At 37.6% G+C, this 16,581-nt stretch overlaps 1 protein-coding gene and 1 long non-coding RNA gene across 12 annotated transcripts in view; one reads left to right on the top strand and one right to left on the bottom strand.

Annotated features, from left to right (window-relative positions):
• The window catches only part of CNTN4 (contactin 4), a 913,336-nt gene that overhangs the window by 114,375 nt on the left and 782,380 nt on the right, over nucleotides 1-16,581 (bottom strand). For all 11 annotated transcript variants that reach the window (XM_041761632.1, XM_041761629.1, XM_041761630.1 and 8 more), the window contains one exon: nucleotides 16,262-16,412. In XM_041761632.1, the coding sequence (XP_041617566.1) occupies nucleotides 16,262-16,412 (151 nt within the window). The remainder of the gene's footprint in view (nucleotides 1-16,261; nucleotides 16,413-16,581) is intronic.
• On the top strand, nucleotides 1,560-16,437 carry LOC121494773. Its single transcript, XR_005988867.1, has 3 exons — nucleotides 1,560-1,618; nucleotides 3,953-4,056; nucleotides 16,301-16,437. It is a non-coding gene; the product is annotated as an uncharacterized LOC121494773 (long non-coding RNA).

Genomic DNA, 16,581 nt, shown 5'->3' with positions numbered 1-16,581 from the left:
AGGCAAAGCAGATAAGGAAGATGATGAAATGATGACCAGAATGTTCCAATAGACAAAAGAGGAAGGAGGGTTTGACAATCTAGGAAAGAGCAGGGATGGCTGAAGGAGTGAGTCCTTGAGAAAATGAGAAAGGGCTATAGTAATTTTAAAGTACATTGTTTTTCTTTTTCTTTTTTTTTTTTTTCCTGAGTCAGAACATATTGAATTCACCTGAAAAACATTTTTCTTGGTGTTAACAGCAGTCAAGCCTCATTTTTTCTTTAACAACTTTATGCATCCTTTGGAACAAACCACCTCTTTTGGCATAAAGCTCTTTAGAGCAAATCAATATGTGGGAAAGTCAACATATGTGAAAGCAACTGAAAATATGAAAAGCACAATCCAAATTTTAATTTCTATAGTATTGACCACAGAAGACAATCCAGATGTCTTTCTCTGAAGCACACAATTGCCCCCCTTACCCCACATCCACACTTTCAAAAGATGACATTGACTCTCATTTTATTGAAATCATGGTCAAGGCCATATTACATGAAAGTCCTCAACTTTCTCTTTCATATTATTACTCTGTGTCCTTGCCCATCCTCTGTTCCTTCCCACAGTCAGAGAAGACATGTTCATCCCTCTTTCCCATAACAATTTATTTCATATCTAATATCCCTCTGTCCCCTTGAGAATCATCTCCCCTCCCTTATATCTTTAACTCCTTCTTTACCAGTGTGAGCTCCTCAGACTATAAATATACTCCAGTGTTCATCTGAGTAAGGCTCCGTGCCCCAAATATGTCACTCTCCTCCAGTATACCCAAACATCCTCTTTTGATTACATAACATCTGCAAAAACTAGTTCTGCACCCAGCTGCTTATCATCCACCCAGTAGAGCTTTTGCTCTTATTGAAAGTATTTATTTCTAGTCTACTTTTGACTTCATTATCACCACACCAAATATATATAGTTGGTCGTCCTCATTCTTTATGACCTCTCAGTGACATCTGACAATCCCTATGTATGACACTCTCTCATCTAGAATTTCACAACACTCCAATTTCCTGGTTCTCCTCTTAGTTTTCTGATGAATTTTTTGGTTTCTTTCTCTCTCTTCTGCACTTGACACAATTCAGAAAAGTCTATTCAGAGCACTTTAGTTTTCCATCTTCTCTCCGTAAACCTTATTCACCCATATCACTTCAAAGAAGATGAGCTGGAAAGCTAGTTTCCAGTCTTGATCTGTCTCACGTACTCCAAACTGGCTGTACAATGTCCCACAAGCAATGATTTACTGGTTAATGTTTAACCACTCTTACTCTGTGGAAAAAATGTCCTGACTTGTGCCAGTTTCCATGGTGTGAATATTCCCATTTTGGTCAATGTCAAACTACCAAAGTGACATCAGTGACATGGACCTGGGAAGAAAAGTGTCCAATCAGCTCTTTCAAGCCTGTGCAAGTAGGCTCCAAAATACTACCACGTGACAAGCCCTTCAAATTCAATAGACTGAAACTGAGTTTATCATTTTCCCAAACTGGTTTATCTACTTCCAGAGATGATAAATAGGCATTAAGAAACTCTTCTTTCTTATCGGCTGAGGGATTCAGTCCCATTTTTTGTTATATATTAGGTAAGTGATCTTGCTTGATGGAGGAATATATCCCATCAAATAATTCATTGACACTGAGCTGCTTCCAGCATTGCCAATTTGCTATACATGATAATTTTTAAAGGCATGGAGGGTTAAATAATTTATGCTAATATTATCAATTATTTGTTTTCTTTTAAATTTTAAAACTCCCATTTTATGATATAATTATGTTGTTTCATGGGGGAAGGATGGTTGAATTACAAAATATTTCTTATTCTGGGGAGAGTAGGAGGAACTGTATACATTAAAACACACACACACACACATATACACACATACCAACTTTGTTTAATAGAGTCTTTTACTCACCACCTGGATTTCTCATCAGGAAACCTATAATTCTACTATATGTACCCTCTAGGTGCCATATGTTGTAATTATATAGAGAGCCAAGTGTTGCTCTAATTAGATCATTTGGCAAAAGGGATTTAGAAACACTATGATGGATATTTACTAGTAGAGATCTAATTAACTCCGGCATATCTGTGACTGAAATATGAGGATAAGGCTATACAGCAGAAATATGGGGTCAAACATAGTGTATGATCCTAGACCTTCAATATTTACATAGCATCTATACATCTGAGCAGTCTAGCAGATTTTATTTCTAGAGATGACAAAGTTAGGAGGAGCCCAAATTATCTGCCTTGTGTCTACTGAGAAGGCACAAACACTGCATGTCTGGTTTTAATATCCAGTCACATCACTTCAGTTCTAATTGCTCTTAATTACATGCCACTTTGGTTTGAATATTTTCATGATCACTTAAATCCATTTGACGCTACAGAGCTATTTTCTCTGAACAAAGGCACTGCTGAGGTAGTTCAAGGACTTAATTTACCTCTTCTCTAAGGGACTTAGATGGTTCTAACCCAGCCCTGAAATCAGACCATGCCTCCTTCCTCCCAGGAAACTATAAAGCCATGGATCTGAAGGCTGCCAATTTATTATTAAAAATATGAAACAAGTAACAGTAAAAGCTTCTTCTGGCCAGTCACCTTATCCATATTAAAGGCACCAGCATTATTCTACTGTTTTAAAAGAGAGGTAATGAAAGCAGTACTTTAGTTTTACTAATAATTTATTAACTTATCACCAGAGTTCATGTTCTCTTTGTAGTAGAGACAAGCATTGAATGCCTGTTCCTTCTAGCAAAGCTGGTAAAGACATGGCCTCTGGTATAAGTGATAGTTGGATTTTATTTATTTATGTATTTATGTATGTATGTATGTATGCATTTATTTATTTATGAGAAATGAGAGAGAGAGAGAGAGAGAGAGAGAGGGAGAGAGAGAGAGGGAGAGAGAGGTGCAGAGACACAGGCAGAGAGAGAAGCCGGCTCCATGCAGGAAGCCCGATGTGGGACTGGATCCCAGGTCTCCAGGATCATGCCCCAGACCAAAGGTGGTGCTAAACCTCTGAGCCACCCGGGCTGCCCAATACTTGGATTTGAATCCCAGCTCTTAAACTACTGTTGAGTTTTGCAACCTCTGGTAGGATAAATACCCTCTTTGAGCCTAGGTTTTTTTTTTTTTTTTTTCTTTCTAAAATATAAGATTATCAGTGTGCCTGGGGGGCTCAGTTGGTTAAGTGCCTGCCTTCAGCTCTGGTCATGATCCCTGAGTTCCGATATGAAGCCCCAAATGAGGAATCCCTGCTCAGTGCGGAGTCTGCTTCTCCCTCTGTCCCTCACCCCACTCCTGTTCTCTCTTATTCTCTTTAAAATAAATAAATAAAATCTAATAAAATAAAATAAAATATAGGATTACCAACAGGATTGATCTCATGATGTTTTCCTGAGGACTAAAAGAGAATATACAAAGTGTCTAGCAGAAGGTATCATAAAGAACAAAAAAAAAAAAAGCTAGGTATTGTTGTTGTTGCTAGTACTATTATTAACAAATGGGATAAAAATCATGGTCACAAGATAACAAAAAAATACATGAAAAGAGCCAAAGTAATAAGTATCCTGGATGCCCAAGGATTCCCAAAGCCCAAGGTTTAATCATGAATGCACAAGCGACACAAAGGGAGATTGAAGTCACATTCTGACTTACTAGCTACAGATTTCTGAGCTTCTTTATTTTATTTTTTTATTTTTTTTATTTTTTTATTTTTTTATTTTTTTTTTATTTTATTTTTTTTTTTTGTTTTTTTTTTTTTCTGAGCTTCTTTAGAGCCAAGCTGAATCACAGTGTTTCTGTCATTATTATTTTATACAATAACATTATTCTGTGGTGCTAATGATCCCTTGTTTAGAGTCTGAAGAATCTCCCTATTGATTCTTCCATTTCCTCCATCTTGACTCTACAGATACCAGATTTTCTACCTGGCTGGATCCCTCTTACCTCATAATTCCTGTACAAGATCTGCTCATGTCTTTTATGTTATCTGGCTTGCGCATGAGCTCCAGTGTGGTGAGATCCTTGTTCCTCCTCTGCCTCTCTTGGTGGATCATTTCCTTTAAAACAGCCTAAAGTCACTTTCTACTCAAAGCCAATTTTGCCTGATTCTGCCTGACTCTGAGAGTCTGTTTCTTGTTCCCTTAAGCACTACTGTGTCCTTCTGTTTGGGCTCTATTAACTTATACTTCACTGATGGTCTCCAAATTGTTTCACGGGTGTATACATTGTTACAATAGCTGAATTTTATTTTTATTTTATTTTTTTTTAGTAGCTGAATTTTATAAAACCCTAGGAAGCAAGTCATGATTGCTATCTTCTCTCCTCCTTCAACTGAACTAGACTTTTATAATTTTTATGATCATGAAATTAAAAGGAAAACTCTTATGTAAAAGAGTCTATGTAAAGTACAGACTCTTAAGTAGGAATGAAGATTTCCTATCACTTCATTGTTTTACTGCTTTTCCAGAAATTTGGGCAAGAGGTTCAGGTATGCATTTTCCCCTCTGTCCCCAACATCCTTCATCTTCTATGTTTTCACCTTTAAGCCTCCCCCTACTCTGATTTCTCCAAAGAGTTCAAGGCTTTGGGGGCATGAAAAGAAGTTCTCCCAGTATAAGTTGGGACCCACTGCTCTAGAGAAAGAAAGGAGAGCATTCAGGACTCCAACCAAATCTACTTCCACATTACTTTGCATTATAATTCAATCAAAAGGTTAAATATGATCTCATTCATATGTGAAATTTAAGAAAGGAAACATATGGGAAGGAGGAAAAGAAAAACAGGAGAGGAGGAAACAATCACAAGAGTCTCTTAATGACAGAGAACAAACTGAATGGTGATGGAGGGAAGTGAGTGGAGGATGGGCTAGATGGGTGATGGGGATTAAAGAGGTTACTGTGATGAGCACTGGGTGTTCTAAGTGATGATCATTTGAATTCTATTCCAGAAACCAATATTGCACTGTATGTTCATGAACTAAAATTTAAATAAAAAAAAAAAAGGTTAAGTCACAAACAGTTAGTAAAAGGCACTGCAAACCAAAATAAAAATAGTAAAAATAGCCAAGCAAAGGGAAGGTCCTAGGTCTTATCACTAGGAAGATGTTTTATTTATTTATTTTTAAATTTTATTTCAGAGGTAGAGGGGAGGAGCAGAAGGAGAAAGAGAGGGAGGGAAGAACTGAAGTAGACTTTGTGCTGAGTGCAGAGCCCAGGGCTCGATCTCACAACCCATAATCACAACCTGAGCCAAAACTAAGAGTCAGGTCCTTAACCAAGTATACCACTCAGGTGCCCCTAGGAAGGGGTCTTAGTACCTAGCATTGTTAGCACGGTGCCATGAGTTGGCTTGGGGGTTGGTAAACTTTTCTGTAAAGTGCCAGAAAGTAAATGTTTTACACTTTGCAGGCTAGGCAGTCTCTGTCTTAAGTATTCAATCCTGCCCTTGTAGTGCAAAAGCAGCCTAGATAATTTGTAAATGAATGAGTAGGGCGATGTCCAATAGAACTTTATTTGTGGACACTGAAATTTGGATTTCATCTGATTTTCATGTGTCACAAAATGCTATTTTTCTTTTGATTTCTTTTCTAGCATTTAAAAATGGAAAACCATTCTCAGCTTGCAGGCTGTGCAAACACAGGTGGCAGACTGGATTTTGGCCTGTGGGCTATAGTTTATCAAGTCCTGGATGAAAGCATTTCTGGCAGAGAGAACAGCATGTTTGAAGGCTTTGTTGTAGGAGGAGTAAGGCCATTTGAAGAGATGACAGGAGGTCCACATGGCTTAAGAAGTAAGGTTGAGGGACGCCTGGGTGGGTGGCTCAGCAGTTGAACGTCTGCTTTTGGCTCAGGGCGTGATCCTGGGATGCAGGATCAAGTTCCACATCGGGCTCCTTGCAGAGAGCCTGCTTCTCCTTCTGCCTGTGTCTCTGCCTCTCTCTCTCTGTGTCTCTCATGAATAAATAAATAAAATCTTTAAAAAAAAAAGAAGTAAGGTTGAAGGCAAGTAAGTGAGAAAGCAGGTAGAAGAGTGGGGCAGAGGCCTGACCAGTGTAGGGATCTTGTTGATCATGTGATGGGCTGTTTGTCCTGAGGTCAATGGGAAGCCACTGCTGCAGTGTCACACCTGTCCGTGCATTAGCATCACCTGGGAAATGTAAAAACAAATTAATGTTCCTGGGTCTCATCTCAGAATTCCTTAGAAAGAATCTTTGGAGAAGAAGAGTGGGATTCTTTTTTTTTTTTTTTTTTTTTTTTTTTTTAAGAGTGGGATTCTCATTTTTAAATGTACCTCTGTTGGTTTTGTAGCAGTAAGCTTAGCCCTGGTCTGCAGACCTGATTTGGAAACTACCTCTGGAGCTCCACTTTATGGACGGAGAAACACTGCCCTATGAAGGTCAAGTGATTTCTCAGATGGGTGCACAGTAAATCACAACACATCCTATCTGAGTACACACTCTGAACTCAACTGATCAAGGACAGGAAACAATTTAATAGGAAGTGTGGAGACCCATGCCAAAATCATTCCCTAACTCTGGTGCTCCTCAGTGAAGTGCAAACTCCTCAGACTGCCACACAATACCTTTTGAAGCCTGATTTCAAGAAAATTTCCAGCCTTATCTCCCTCTGCTAATGCATTCATATCTATTTTCCTTTTGAATATGTTTCATTCTTGCTGCTCCTTACACTTAAGTATCCCACCACCACCTTCTTCACCAATCTCCTCCAAGCAAAGGATGATTTTTGGATGGTTGGTTCAATCATTTTATACACAAATATTGAGTATTTGGAGTACTTTAGGCACATTACCAGAAGCTGGGGGTACCAGTATGCTCACACACACAAGGCACTTTTCCTCATGACTCCCTCAGCCTGTTATGGGAAATGAACATTAATGAAGTAATCATATTCATAAATATAAAATTTATAACTTTATTATTTTTAAAAAAGATTTTATTTATTTATTCATGACAGACACACAGAGAGGGAGAGAGAGAGGCAGAGACACAGGCAGAGGGAGAAGCAGGCTCCACGCAGGGAGCCCCGATGTGGGACTCGATCCCGGGTCTCCAGGATCCGGCCCTGGGCTGAAGGCATCACTAAACCGCTGAGCCACCTGGGCTGCCCTAAAATTTATAAATTTTTTAAAAAAAATTTTTTACTTATTTATGATAGTCACACACACACACACAGAGAGAGAGAGAGGCAAAGACATAGGCAGAGGGAGAAGCAGGCTTCGTGCACCGGGAGCCCTGACGTGGGATTCGATCCTGGGTCTCCAGGATCGCGCCCTGGGCCAAAGGCAGGCGCCAAACCGCTGCACCACCAAGGGATCCCCTAAAATTTATAACTTTAAAAGAAAAAGGAAAGGATGGAAGGAGGGAAGAAGAAAAGAAGGAAGGAAGAAAAGTCCATAGTCCCAACTCCCAGGGAAATGATTATTGACATTTTGGTAAAATTCCTTCCAGGCTTTTTCATATATATATATATATATATATATATATATATATATATATATACACACACACACACACACATATAAATACCTGTATATGTACATGTGTTGAAGACTATAAAATGATTTCTTATATATTGTTAAAAAATACAATTTAAACCTGTAATAAGATGAAAAGTCTCTATCCTTTAAACCACTGTAGAAATTGCATACCTCTTTTTATGACACCTGTAGAACCTGAATTTAAATTAGGTTATGTTCATAATCTCAAATATGTCTTGTACAGAGGAATTGTGTGATGAATGTTTATTGGATCGAATTTATCAGAGATGTGATATGGGAAGTCGCATCCTGGGGAAGATATAAGTCAGGGCTGATTCCAAATAAACTAGTTAAGGGGATAGTTTAATAGTTGCAAAGTTCAGACAAGAGATAATAAGAATAGAAATGAGTACAGGGACAGAGGATTGACTAACAAAAAGAGGATTAATGTGAGAGATACCTGGAAAAATTTTTTTATCAAGTGTTGCCTTTACAGTGCCTTATTTCAGATACTTCCACAGAAAAATTAAGTTCTCTTCCAAGCATGTCTTGAGGCATAACCAATACCATGACCACATGAATTGAACAGGTAATAATAGTCCCTGACTGAATTTGGCCATCAGTTTAACCCCTGACCATGATACAACATGACATACTCTACTGAGGTAGAAAAGGTTTGTGGCTGAGGATAAATTCATGGAGTCTTCTGCAGCGCTGGGTCTGTATATCATTACATTTAAAAACAGATCTCTCTAAATTCTTCTGAATTTAGTACTCCGATGTACTAAAGTACTCTGAAGTACTCTGAAACTGCACTTCAGGTGACTTAAAGCCCTAACAATTTTGCCCACAGCTCTAGGAGAGATAAACTGAGGCAATGGAGGAAAGTTCTAGGTCTGAATTTGGAGAATAGAATAAGCTCTATTTCTATAAATGCACATGCAAAATTAAAATGATATAGTACTACCAATAATAAGCAAGGCAACAGATTCTATCTAGAGCAATGATGCTCATGTTGCTTTGATGTTGTTTTGCCTCCAAGGCAGGATTTCCATTATTATGGAGATGAACTGCCTCTAATTATTGCAATAACATAATTGTTCCCCAGGGCAGAATTCCTAATAACAGAGCTATAATACTCTGCAGCAACTGTAAGAGATATCCTGAGTACAGGTTTCTCATTAAAAGCACATATATAGACACTGTGCTTCCAGAAGAGAAACAGAACGCCTGAAGCAATAAACTCTCCTTTCCACGTTAGGATTCGATCGGCCTTCTGGGCAAATACCTGCCATCACATTTGCTCTGCATCCCAGACTGCCAGAGTCTTCAAACCAGGCTTTCACACTTTATATACAGCATGGAGTTTTGTAGCCCTGTGCTGGGATTTGCCTCCATGTATTACATGAATTTCAACTCTTCCAAAGGCCTTTGGGAGAAGAGGCATATTAGGGCCATGATCTAATTTCACCTCAGAGCAGACTTCAGTGTCTCTAAGGCAGGAGACATGAATATGAATTTGATTCCTATATGGGTTGAATATTCTCATGGAATGCCAGACTTGACCTGATTAGACTGTGGGGATCAGGTAAACCGAAACATTTATTACAGTCTGTGAAGAACTGCTTAAGAATATAGATGTTTATACAATTTTATTGTGTCTTCAAAAGTGGTCCACAGTGGCCTGAAAGTGTTCTGCCCCAGGTGGTGTCGAGACGCTGAAACCCAGTGGTCATCTTTGATCTATTATTTGGTTGGATCTTTTGAAAGCACCAAATGCATGTTCCCCCTTGAGCCCTGCTGCTTCCTTGGTTTCTGTTACATTCCCCTATTTGTTTTTCTATGCCTTTGGGTCTACTTTCTTAATCCTTACATCAGGCTCTGCTTCCACCATTCTGTATATGTGACCTGAAGGAACCTCTGGGTTTCTTCCTCTGATTCACAGATGCTTTGATTTGATAAAACTCTCTCTATGAATTCACCCACTCCATGGCTTTTTACCTACTGATGATATCTAGGTCTCATTGTTCTCCTGAACTCAGACCTATACTTCAACTTCCTATTAGACACATTTACTGAGCACTTACTCTATACTAGCATTGTCCTAGATGCTACTATTATAGAATGGAACAAAATATGCTCAAAGGGCCCAAAGTAACCACAGGAAGAAGAGGGAGGCACAAGAGGAGGTCAGAGTTATGTGATGTGGGAAAGCTCAACTTGATTCATCTTTGTTGGCTTTGAGGATGGAAGGGAGACAAGAAACTAGGTGGCTTCCAGAAAGCTGGAAACAGATTATTTTTTTTCTTTTTTTAGATTTTATTTATTTATTCATGAAAGACACACAGAGAGAGGCAGAGACATAGGCAGAGGGAGAGGCAGGCTCCCTGCAGGGAGCCTGATGTGAAACTTGATCCCAGGACCCTGGGATCACCACTTGAGCTGAAAGCAGATGCTTAACCACCAGCCACCCAGGTGTCCCTGGAAACAGATTCTTATCTAGAATCTCCAGAAGGAACATATGATTTTACTTAATGAGACCCACTTCAGATTTTTTATCTCCAGGATTGTAAGATATTGTATTGTTTAAGTCAGATGCAACAAAAATACACATGCTCATGAACACACACACACAAATCGGCATAAATTTTTGTTCTTGTGGAATTTACATTTTGATTGGGTGGAGGGTGGGGAATTCATGAATATGTAGTATGTTAGATGGTGATAAGAACTCTGGAGAAAATAAAGCAGATAAAGAGGATGGGAATTTTACAATTTTAAACAGGTTAGTGGGGAAAATCTTCACTGAGTAGGTGATACTTAAATGAGAATTCCTATTTGAATGTGACATCTCCACCTGCAGGCACCTCAAATTCAGCATGCTAATATTAATCTGTTTTTTTCCTTTCAAACTTGCTCTTTCTGTAGTCACTATTGTGGCAATTGGCACTACTGGGCACCAGCTGCTCAAGTTAGAATCCTAGGAGTCATTTTTACCCCCCTCCTTCTTTATAAAATCTTTCTACTTGCTCCATCATTAAGCCTTTTAAAATTTTGCCCTTTAAAAGCCCGTCGGTCTCTGTTGCTCTCAAAAGTCTCAAATCATCATCCTTTTCATTTCCATCCTAGACTACTGCCTGCAATTGGTCTCTCTGCCTCTCCAATCTTGCTCCTTTCTGATTCTTTTCCATGCTGCAGGCAAAGCAATCCCTTTACAGTACTTGTATGTGCACTCCTTGCATAACATCCTTTAATTCTCTCCAGGGTCTTCTAGCTCAAGTCTAAACTCTGCAGACATAAAATTCAAGGCCTCCATAATCCATTGTTGGCCTACATTTTTCAGTGTTCCTTCTCAGTATATCACCTTTATAACATATGCCTGAGGATTACTGAAAAACATATTGTTATTTTGCTACTGGGCCCCTGAACTAGTCTATGAGCATCTTGAGGGCTGGGTTTATGTCTCCTCTTTCTTTCTCTGCCTAGCACCAAACAGAGGGCCTAGCATATGGCAAGTACCCAATGTATTCTTCACTCATTGAAGAAAATTGGAGTTGGCTAGTTTGACCGAATAGTCATGCTGCTCTTCTGAAACCAGGCCTGTGACACGCAGGTTTTAGGCTTGAGATTCTTTTTAGCAACATTCAGTAGCATATCTATATTGGTTATTACCCATTAGCTTGACATAATCTGTTAGCCTACATCTAAAAGAGAGGAAAGAAATTCTCAAGCACGAGTAAGACTAAGAAGTCTTTATTTACACAATGTTAACTAGAGTAACATTTCACTCATTTCTTCAGCTTCAGTGAGAAGTAAAATATTTCCTCTAAGTGGATTTTCCAGTCAACTACACTTACCCCTTTAAGCACTAAGATAATTTTTAAAAATAACCTTTGGGAGTAAGTGGTCTTTCTATGATGTATTATACACTTGCCTGCCTTACTAATCTAAGCTCACTGAAGATAATTTTTCCTCTTTAGAGACATCATATAACAGTAATCATCACACTTTGCTACAGAGATAAAATAAAGCTATTTGTTCCCATTACTAATACTACTTTTAATTCTAGGCGGCATATGTTTAGAAAGACACTGAAAGAAATGATCAGGATAGTGAGAGGATGCAAAAATAATGTCCTATGAACCATAACAGGGACGTTTAGGCTTGGAAAAGAACTGAAAGAGGACATGACCATAGCCTACGAGTATATACAAGGGGAAGGGTTGGGGTAGAGAAAAATCAGATTTGTCAGCATAACTTCAGAAAGTGAAATGAAACACAATGAGTGAAAGTTACAAGGATATACATTATGAAGAAAGAAATCTTCTAACAATTAGTTAGGTCTCCATCATTAGATGCAGCCAGGTAAGGATAAGGGTCCATCCATTGCGGGGAACCCCTGCCTTGGAATGGAAGGTGGGCTCTGTGACTACAGTAGGAAGTTGGCATTATTGTCTACCCAACATTTATTTACTCTTGTTCTGGTAGGACCTTAAATTTCTTTGGGGAAACCCTTCTCAGCCCATGTGACTTGAAATAAAGCTTTCCCATGTGCCTACTTAGGATATGGGCATGACTCATGTTCTCCTACACAGTGCATCACATCCTCCTTGAATGTACTGAGTTTAGGCAAGAACACTAAGAAGGCAGGTTTATTCAATTATGTGAAATACCATTCTGGAATTGTTACGAGAAGCCAGAAAAGAAGGCAGCATGGGGCTGCTGACAGCCGTCCTACTGCCAGGAGAGGAGAGCTCATCAGAAGATGGAGTCAACACAGAAGGCAGGGCTGGTGAGAGACAAAGGGAGCAAGACAGAGTCCTGATGCAACCATGTGAGCTCCTGAACCCTGCCACACCTTCAACTAGTAAATCCCCACCCTTCTCAGATGTGTGAGCCAAAGTACTGAAGCCAGTCTTGAGATGGGTTTCCATCACTTATACCAAAAGAGCCCATCCTGGTTGAAATATGGATTTAAGCTCCTTATAATTCTAGGATCCTAGGTTTTTATTAATGATTCTGCTACTTTTGTATTTTGATGTTTTGTTTCTAAGAGATCAACTTTAATCTAATCTGTTTCAAGTGCCTTCTATCCAGAAAGTAAAAGTAAACAAAATTATCAACATTATTCAGGTAGTAGGCGTAATTGCTCAATTAATCCAAATAATTTTGCTGCTTTGATGGTGTCTATAGGTATTTCCTGAAGATTCAAGTACTTGGGCTTTTTGACAGGTCATACCTGTTATAAATATCTGATATGGCCTATACTCTGATAGCTGGAAATGTGTACAAGAGAAAAAGAGATTTTTTATGTTCACAATTCCAAAGCTATAAAAGCTAAAAATTAAATCTTTCTTTTAGATGCTTCATATAGAGAAGGCCACTGTGAATATGCTTTAAATTTCTAAAGGCACGAAAAACCAATTTAAGTACATACAAATATTTTTTAAATAGCTTACATGTTAACATTAAATCAGTCTTTCTGAATCTATATCCACTGGATAACTACAATATCACCAAATGACTACGTAAGATAAAAAATTAAAACAGTTACTTCATACTTTTATTGTAAATTCATTTGTAGGCAGTTGCTTAGCTAAAAAAAGAAATTGATTATCATGTACTAAGTAGTGTTCAGCAAAGTCAGTCAAAACATAGACTCTAGGAAGAACATTACTAAAATCAGGTGCTTGATCATGTTTTGTTTCACCAAAACACTGTTTATACCAGTATTTTATACTTATGATATTAATAACTTTTTACTGAAAGGTTAAAGGTTTGCCCTTTAATTCTTAGGATTCCACATCTCAAAAGAGAATCACGACTAGTAAGTCAGTGCATTAGAAACTATAATTCAGCATTGGGTACAGAGAATTTTGCCTTTTGTGTTGGTCTAAAAATGTCAATCTTTTCCTAAAATAGGAGTTCTAAAATTTTTCACTCATGCATTGTTTTGCTCACTTGCCCACTTAATTTTCTTTCTTCTTTACCATAAAAAAGGAGAAAAATGGCAAAATTTCTTCTCTGCCAGTGAGAAAATATTAAGATCTTTCCTATTTTTCACCCTTTTCAGAAATTATGAGATGTACAACTGAGTTTATATCTTTCTCAGAAGTTAAAATCCAGTGACTCACAGAGTAAACTTGGTCTATGGATATATGACCCATATTGTACCAACATTAAAATAAAAAAAACATGAGTTCCTGACATTTAAAAATTAAGAGAGTTCAAACAAAAGCCCAGATTTCTAGCTTCTCTTGAAGAATGAAAAAGATAGGGAGGCACCTGAGCTGCATCTCCATATGGCAGCAATAATTCTAGAATTGAGTGGCAGATGTCTCCCTTGGATGGGGCATCCCATAATTCTCTTTTATATTACACCTGGCCAGCTTCAGGACTCATTTGCATTATCCAAATCAGTTTGTCTGCTTAATACAACCTGAGTGAGGTAGAAGAAAGGAGCAGAGCTGTGAGAACACAGCACCCATGTGGAGAAGGAAGTGCTAATACTGAGAGTTTGGGTCATCCTGGGGACTCTGGAGATGGAGATGATAAACAGCAAGATTTGGATAATGATGGGGAGTTTCCTCAGTTTAAATACATCTTTAGTGCTGTATAAATGCTGAAGAAATACGTGAACCCTATTAATCAAATCAGTAGGAGAAAGAATGAAAACTGGAGAGTCAAGCTTTGTGGTAGTTCAAGAAGTAGAAACAATAAAATAAATTTACTTATCAAATAGAGTTCTTTTTTTTGTATATTTTTTATTGGAGTTTGATTTGCCAACATATAGTGTAACACCCAGTGTTCATCCCATCAAGTGCCCCTCTCAGTGCCCGTCACCCAGTCACCCCAACCCCCTGCCCACCTCCCCTTCCACTACCCCTTGTTTGTTTCCCAGAGTTAGGAGTCTCTCATCAAACTGAGTTCTTGATATTGATATACTCTTTTCTGAAAGGTAATTTAATCAGTAGGTAACAATGGTTAAGCTATAGCAGTGGGAAAAGTCATTAATACTGTTCAAAACATTAGGTTATCTTTTTTCTCCTAGACACTAAGATTATATTTCTTTGTTGGAATGAATTTTTGAAGAGCCACGTGACTTGTTTTGACCAATAAAACATGAGTGAAAGTGAAGTGCTTCATTTCTGGGCAAAAGCTTTAAGTGGCATGTTTGGCCACTCTCTCTCCCTTCTGCAATACTGATGTTCAGGAGAGTGCTACTCTACCGGACTTGGCTGTTGAGGGCAGCAAAGCCACCTGCAGACCCCTGATAGGAATGCATTGTGAATTACAAATTGACTTTTGTTGTTTTAAGTCACTGCAGGTTGTTTGTTACAGTAATGTTACTCTAACTTCATTCATTCATGGATTTTAACATGTCTATAACCTATATTATTTTAAAGTACTTTTTCTTTACATCATTGTTAAATTAAATTTTACAACGTACCCTTAGTCTAAGCATTACAACTGGTACATACTAGTTATATTTCAATTGTGCTTTAATAAACAAAGTAAATGCACAACTATTAGAAGTAATCTTACATACCACATTCTGGGAAACACAAGTAAAATAGTAAATAAACCTTAAGGGTACAAAATAAGAAACTGTGCTCTCAGGTTCCAAGTATGGTTTCAAATTTGAACACCATGCCAGTATTCAGTGAAATATACTGCTTTCTCAATATAACAGAAATCAGGAAGGGATATATATTATGAATATGTGTGTGACTACACCATCTATAAACCGTATCAAGTTTGTTTGCAAAAATCATTAATAAGGACAACATCATCAGTGCAAAGATCTAATTTGCATATGCAAATCCAAAGGTGTACAGGTGTAAAGGGTAGATACAGATACATTTTTACAGGCTTCCACATTGCATCCTTGAGTACTTGACCTTTAGCATCAATTAAAATCATTATGTATACAGCAAGTAAATGCTGTGACATAGACTCATGCATAATTACCATTTTCCAACAGATTGAGTAGATTACAGAAAGGGATGGGGGATATTTATAGGGGTGGCAGCCAAGAAAAGGTCTTAGAGATACCTGCTATTTGGTACAATTTGACCTAAAACAATATATATATATATATATATATATATATATGTAATATATATATATACATTTACACTGTATAAACAGCATGCATTCTAAATGTTATTCATTATAAAAGGAAATACATATGAGTTTATAAAGAAAAAGAAACTTGTTTCAAAAAGATGACACTAAAATAATCAAAACTATTTATATGCAGAATGAGTTTTGGAATTAGCAATATTTAGCCTCAAAAAGGAAGAGACTAATGAAACATAATAACTATTGCCAAATATTTCAGAAGTTGTCATAGCAAAAACATGCTGGATTTATTTGTTTAAGGAAAAAGAAGTAGTATGGAGAAAAGTGGGTAAATCAACAAATAAATTTTAAGCTAAAATTAAGAAAGGTTTTTCTAGCTGCTCACCTTTGAGCAGCTCTGACAATCCTCAATAGGAATCATGCAATCTCTGTCTGTAGGGAGGGCTTTGTAGAATCTTAATAACAAGAAGGATTATAAAGACCAGCTAATTTACCACCCTCTCCCCAAAGCTTCAGGTCTTTGATTAACATTTAGTACACTAACAGCAGACAGTAAATTTCTTCCTCTAGAACTATTAATAACAGACAAATAAATTATTATAAATAAATCAAATATTAAAAATATCTCAAGATAGTACCTTTCATTTTCTCTTAATATGTCTCTTCCTTTCTTCCAGGTGTAGACAGGTTTAGGAGAAGCTTTTGGCTTACACTCAATGACAACTTCGCCTCCCACTTTGACAAGAGTTACTCTTTTTAAGAGGGTTCTTGAAAAATCTGGACCCACAGCTGGAAAAGAATACAGAAAATAAAATTATTATTATGGAAGAAAAAAAAAACCATTGGATCATGCTTTAGCCTTTTTCTTTCTACAATGCATTTATTGTTCCCTTGGGCATCAAAGGGAAGAATTAAATTTTTTTAAAGGGAGTAGCACTGTATGTTTTGATCGGTTTAT

The sequence above is a fragment of the Vulpes lagopus genome, chromosome 7 (assembly GCF_018345385.1).
Source record: "Vulpes lagopus strain Blue_001 chromosome 7, ASM1834538v1, whole genome shotgun sequence".
NCBI lineage: Eukaryota > Metazoa > Chordata > Mammalia > Carnivora > Canidae > Vulpes > Vulpes lagopus.
This window is presented reverse-complemented; position numbering and strand designations above follow the sequence as displayed.